General features: G+C 52.2%; 1 protein-coding gene across 1 annotated transcript; it reads left to right on the top strand.

Annotated features, from left to right (window-relative positions):
* The first annotated feature begins 6 nt into the window (after positions 1 to 6).
* Positions 7 to 2,746, top strand: RBM15B (RNA binding motif protein 15B). The gene has a single exon (XM_005422411.2). It carries the CDS (start codon positions 118 to 120, stop codon positions 1,789 to 1,791), a length of 1,674 nt encoding a protein of 557 aa, XP_005422468.1. The 5' UTR covers positions 7 to 117; the 3' UTR covers positions 1,792 to 2,746.
* Positions 2,747 to 4,771: the final 2,025 nt, after the last annotated feature.

Below are 4,771 nucleotides of genomic sequence, written 5' to 3'. Positions count from 1 at the left end.
CTGGAAGCGGCCGCCATCGGGCTCTCCCGGGAGCGGGAGCGGGCCCTGGATTACTACGGGCTGTACGACGAGCGCGGCCGCCCGTACAGTTACCCCATCGTGGCCGAGGAAGACCTGATGCCAGAGGATGACCAGAGAGCCACCCGCAACCTCTTCATCGGCAACCTGGACCACAACGTGTCAGAGGTGGAGCTGAGGCGCGCCTTCGAGAAGTACGGCATCATCGAGGAGGTGGTGATCAAGCGCCCCGCACGCGGCCAGGGCGGTGCCTACGCCTTCCTCAAGTTCCAGAACTTGGACATGGCTCACCGGGCCAAGGTGGCCATGTCGGGCCGCGTTGTGGGCAGGAACCCCATCAAAATCGGCTACGGAAAAGCCAACCCCACCACCCGGCTGTGGGTGGGGGGCCTTGGCCCCAGCACTTCGCTGGCCGCCCTGGCCAGGGAGTTCGACCGCTTTGGCAGCATCAGGACTATTGACTACGTGAAGGGCGACAGCTTCGCTTACATCCAGTACGAGAGCCTGGACGCTGCCCAGGCCGCCTGCGCACAGATGAGGGGCTTTCCCCTGGGCGGACCGGAGAGGAGGCTCCGAGTGGATTTTGCCAAAGCAGAAGAGACGAGATACCCGCAGCAGTACCAGCCCGCACCGCTGCCCGTGCACTACGAGCTGCTGGCTGACGGGTACAGCCGGCACCGGAGCCTGGAGCAAGACTTGAGGGTGCGGGATAGGACTCCTCCGCACCTCCTGTACTCGGACAGAGACAGGAGCTTTGTGGAGGCGGACTGGGCCAGCCCTGCCAAAAACGCCGAACGCAGGAACAACCTGGAGAGCTACAGCCGGTCCGTGCGCAGCCGGAGCGGGGAGCGCTGGGGCAGCGACGGCGACCGCAGCGTGCCCAAACCGTGGGAAGAGAGGCGGAGACGCCGGAGTCTTTCCAGTGACCGCGGGAGGACTACTCACTCGCCTTACGAGGACAGAAGCAGGACAAAGGCCAGTGGGCCAGCTCTAGACCGCAGCCCTGACAGGGCTCGCAAGGAGAATCACACTACAGAACCTGGAGCCGAGAAAGAGCAGAGCAACTCCCTCCAGAACAATCGTCACGCGGCCGAGGAGAAACCCCATCGCGAGCCGACCGATGCTCCCCAGCCCAAAAAAAGGGACAGCGAACGCAATCATCGAACTGGTGAATCGGAATCCAAAACTCACGAGGAGCCAAAATCCGAGACCAAAAAGCTAAAGAATTTATCAGAATATGCTCAGACACTGCAACTTGCTTGGAATGGGCTTCTTGTGCTAAAAAACAGCTGCTTCCCCACCTCTATGCACATCCTGGAGGGAGACATGGGTGTCATCAACGGACTCCTCAAAGACCATTCATCCGGCGGGAAGTTGACGCAGCTCAAAATCGCTCAGAGACTTCGGCTGGACCAGCCCAAGCTGGATGAAGTCACCCGGCGCATCAAACAAGGCAGCCCCAACGGCTACGCCGTGCTCCTGGCCACCCAGTCCGCCCCGGCAGGGGCAGGGGCCGAGGGGACCTTCCCTGTGGTAGAGCCTGGCTTGCAGCGACGGCTTCTCAGGAATCTGGTCTCCTACTTGAAACAGAAGCAGGCTGCTGGGGTTATCAGCCTGCCCGTGGGAGGGGCAAAGGGCAGGGACAGCACAGGCATGCTTTACGCGTTCCCTCCTTGCGAGTTCTCTCAGCAGTACCTCCAGTCAGCACTAAGGACATTGGGGAAGTTAGAAGAAGAACATATGGTGATAGTTATAGTCAAAGACACTGCCTAGCCCACACTGTCTTTTCAAATTCCATGTTTTCTTTGTGTGTCACACAGCCCAGTTGTTTTTAAGGCTGATCATTTTGGTTGAGGCTCAAAACACCTTGACCAAAGTGGTAAGATTTTTAGTTTCTAATTAATTTTAATACCTATAATATCTATTAAAATTTTAAATAGAGCCCATTTTATTCGTTTTTAATATGTGACACTGTCCGCTGTTGTTCTGTATTTTTATTTTTTAACTGTATGAAAAGTTGTCAGTAAAGCCTTGTTCACTGATGGATTTCTAAACTTGTGCGGTATCCGAGTTCTTGTGGCCAGGAAGGAAGGGTGAGCTCCCTGTGCTGCAGGAGAAGCCGGGCCAGGCCAGGCCCCAGCCCAGTTCAGTTCTCAGATCCCAACCTTGAGCACCTCCTTCATCTTTATATGTGTCCTTCAAGGTGGGAGGGGAAGGGAGGTTCTTAGTGCTGTATCAGAGATTGAAAGGTTGGTTCTCTATTTTTTTTTTCTGTTTGCTTTTATTTCGTAAATTGCTTTGCTGTTGAGTGTCTTTGAGAATAGAAGCTTCCCAGGAAGCCAGCAACCAAGGAAGCAAATCCTGATCAAGAATAAAAGTGTTTTTCATTCGCACCAAAAAATTAGTTGATACTTGGCAAAAAGTTTGCTACTGAGGAGTGGATGCTGTATTCAAGTTGGTGAGGTTTGAGACCACTTGGTATGTGTCTCAGTCGTAGAAGTTCTTGGATAAAACAAAAAAGGTTTGACATTACCAATTTTTATAAAAGGCAAAACAAGCAGAAGAAAAAAAAGTGATTTATGGGGGAACCCCCTTGGGCTCATATTAGATGTGGACAAGCTAGGGACATGGAGGTGTTTGGTGAGCTGGAGGTGCCCATTTGCAGTCAATCATGTTGTACTACCTGGAATCCTTTATTGAAAGATAAATGGCTATTTTTTTTCCTGAAGTTTGAATTTGTTTGCAGGCTTACAAAAACAGACAGAAACATGTCTGTCTGGCTGAGAATGTGTTCTGTTATCACAGGTGACCTGTAACAGAGGAACCACTGGAGATCAAAATCTGAGCTCTTAAAGGGATGGATCCATCACCTCTGCTGTCTTTATGAGGTAGTTGGTTGGGAGGCCAGACCCTTTGAGTGCACAGCAGCATAAGGATGTGGTAACAAGTCCAAGCTGGAGTTAAAATCCACACTGTTCTGTTTGGGGATGTTTTTATTTTTTAAAATGATGCCTGTAGATTTTAGGAGACTTACAGAAAATTGTGTGGGATTAAAAATGCTACGTTTTAAAGTTTCTTTAGATTTGCAGGTGGTTTTTTGTTGTTGTTCTCTTAGTAAGCAAGTGAACAAATTCGTGGGAGATTTGTCTCGCACCAATATCTGACCCAGCAGCTCACTTGCTGAGGGTTGCCTAAAACCCTTCTAAAACTCCCCTCAGGTATGATTGGTGTCACAACCGACTAAGCAGGGAGTGTAACTCAGTCTAATGATGCTGTTATTTTTCACTTTTTAACCCTGCAGAGACATCATCAGCTGATGATGGATTATTAATATCAACAAGTGTGGGTTGGCTTGTTGGGCTGGGGGGGGGTGCACTTCACGTGATGCATCTTCCATGAAGGCACGGATCAGAGTGGAGCTGAATGCTCCACTGGGAACAGCAGGGAGCCGGGAATGTGCTGTGGGAGCCAGGAGCAGCTCCAGTGCCCGAGCAGCCAGGCTGCAGTGGTGGCTCTGGGCTGCCCCGCTTTCACACGGTTACAGGGACACCGACACGGTTATAGGGTCACCGACTCCGCCCTCCTGACCCAGTCCCCAGTGCTGCCCTAACGCAGACGGTGCCAAATGTCAGCAATTCTGACGGTTCGGTGTTATCTGAAACCAAGGGCTGTTAAATACCCCTGGGGGCCGGTCCTAGAGCGATTAGAGCCTTTTGTGGGAGTGTCCTGCCCTGGAGGTGTCCGGGCAGCTGGAGGCAGTGAGGTGGTCGCAGGACAAGTGCCCACCTAGCTGATGGTGGCAGGGAGGTGCAGCTCGTGGTGCTGTGCCTTGGCCTTGTGTGTGTGCTATGGTGTGTGACTGTTACGAAGGGGAAGGAAAAAAAAACCTAGTAAATTATAAAAGCTGCAACTGTTTGCTGACAAAGCCAAGGAACAGCCCAAAAATCACCCCTCTCTCATTTTCCTTGTGAAATAAGTAAATAATAATGTAGGGCTGTTTAAAAGACAAAGGTTGGGTGAGATTTGAATGATGGGATTTCTCTTCCCAGAGAGGTGGCTGATGGTTTTAAGCATGTGAGACCAACAATCTCCCTTCTACCAAAATTAATAGTTGTAAAGGAGAAGTTGGAGAGCTATGGAGAAAACACCTGGGAGAGAAGCAGCAGCATCCATCTGACCTGAGCAGGCAAGGGAGCCACACCATGGCTTTAACAGCCTGTGCCAAGGCCAAAGGCCCCATCCTGGACCTGTGTCCACCATCCCCTCCCCTCGCAGATGCATCCAGGCTGATTCCAAGAGAAGCAGGCCTGAAAAAGGGTTGGCAGTTACAGCAAGGTAACTCAGCATCTGGATCTTACAGCATCAAAGAGTTGGGCCCTGCACTGGGATGGGCAGCAGTGCTGGGGAGATGATGTGGGGGGTGGGAGGCCTGGCCCCTCGGTGATGCTGGAAGGGGCTGGGTAAGGCAGTGCTGGGGACTGCTTTTGGGAGGATGGAGCCTTTCAGCCCAGTGCAGTGGGGCAAGTAGGGTGATCATGGCAGGGTAATGATGTCTGGCTCCTCGGGGTGATCTGAAGCTCAAAGGGGGCACAGGGGTGTGATATGATGGATGGGCTGGTCTGAGAGTGTTCCTGCTTAGCCTGAGGTACCCCATCTTTCATTCTAAGCACCCATTCAGCAAACATTCTGTCTTACAAGGCCTCTTGAACAGCAGTTGCTGGCTGTCCTTCCTACTGAGACAGGGCTGAGAGCC

Source organism: Geospiza fortis, unplaced genomic scaffold (assembly GCF_000277835.1).
Source record: "Geospiza fortis unplaced genomic scaffold, GeoFor_1.0 scaffold78, whole genome shotgun sequence".
Taxonomy (NCBI): domain Eukaryota; kingdom Metazoa; phylum Chordata; class Aves; order Passeriformes; family Thraupidae; genus Geospiza; species Geospiza fortis.
The sequence above is the reverse complement of the archived record's forward strand: the minus strand, read 5'-3'. Positions and strand labels throughout refer to the sequence as shown.

Bases quoted from the DNA above. Each gene is read 5' to 3' on its own strand.
- RBM15B (XM_005422411.2), top strand. From the start codon at position 118: ATGCCAGAGGATGACCAGAGAGCCACCCGCAACCTCTTCATCGGCAAC.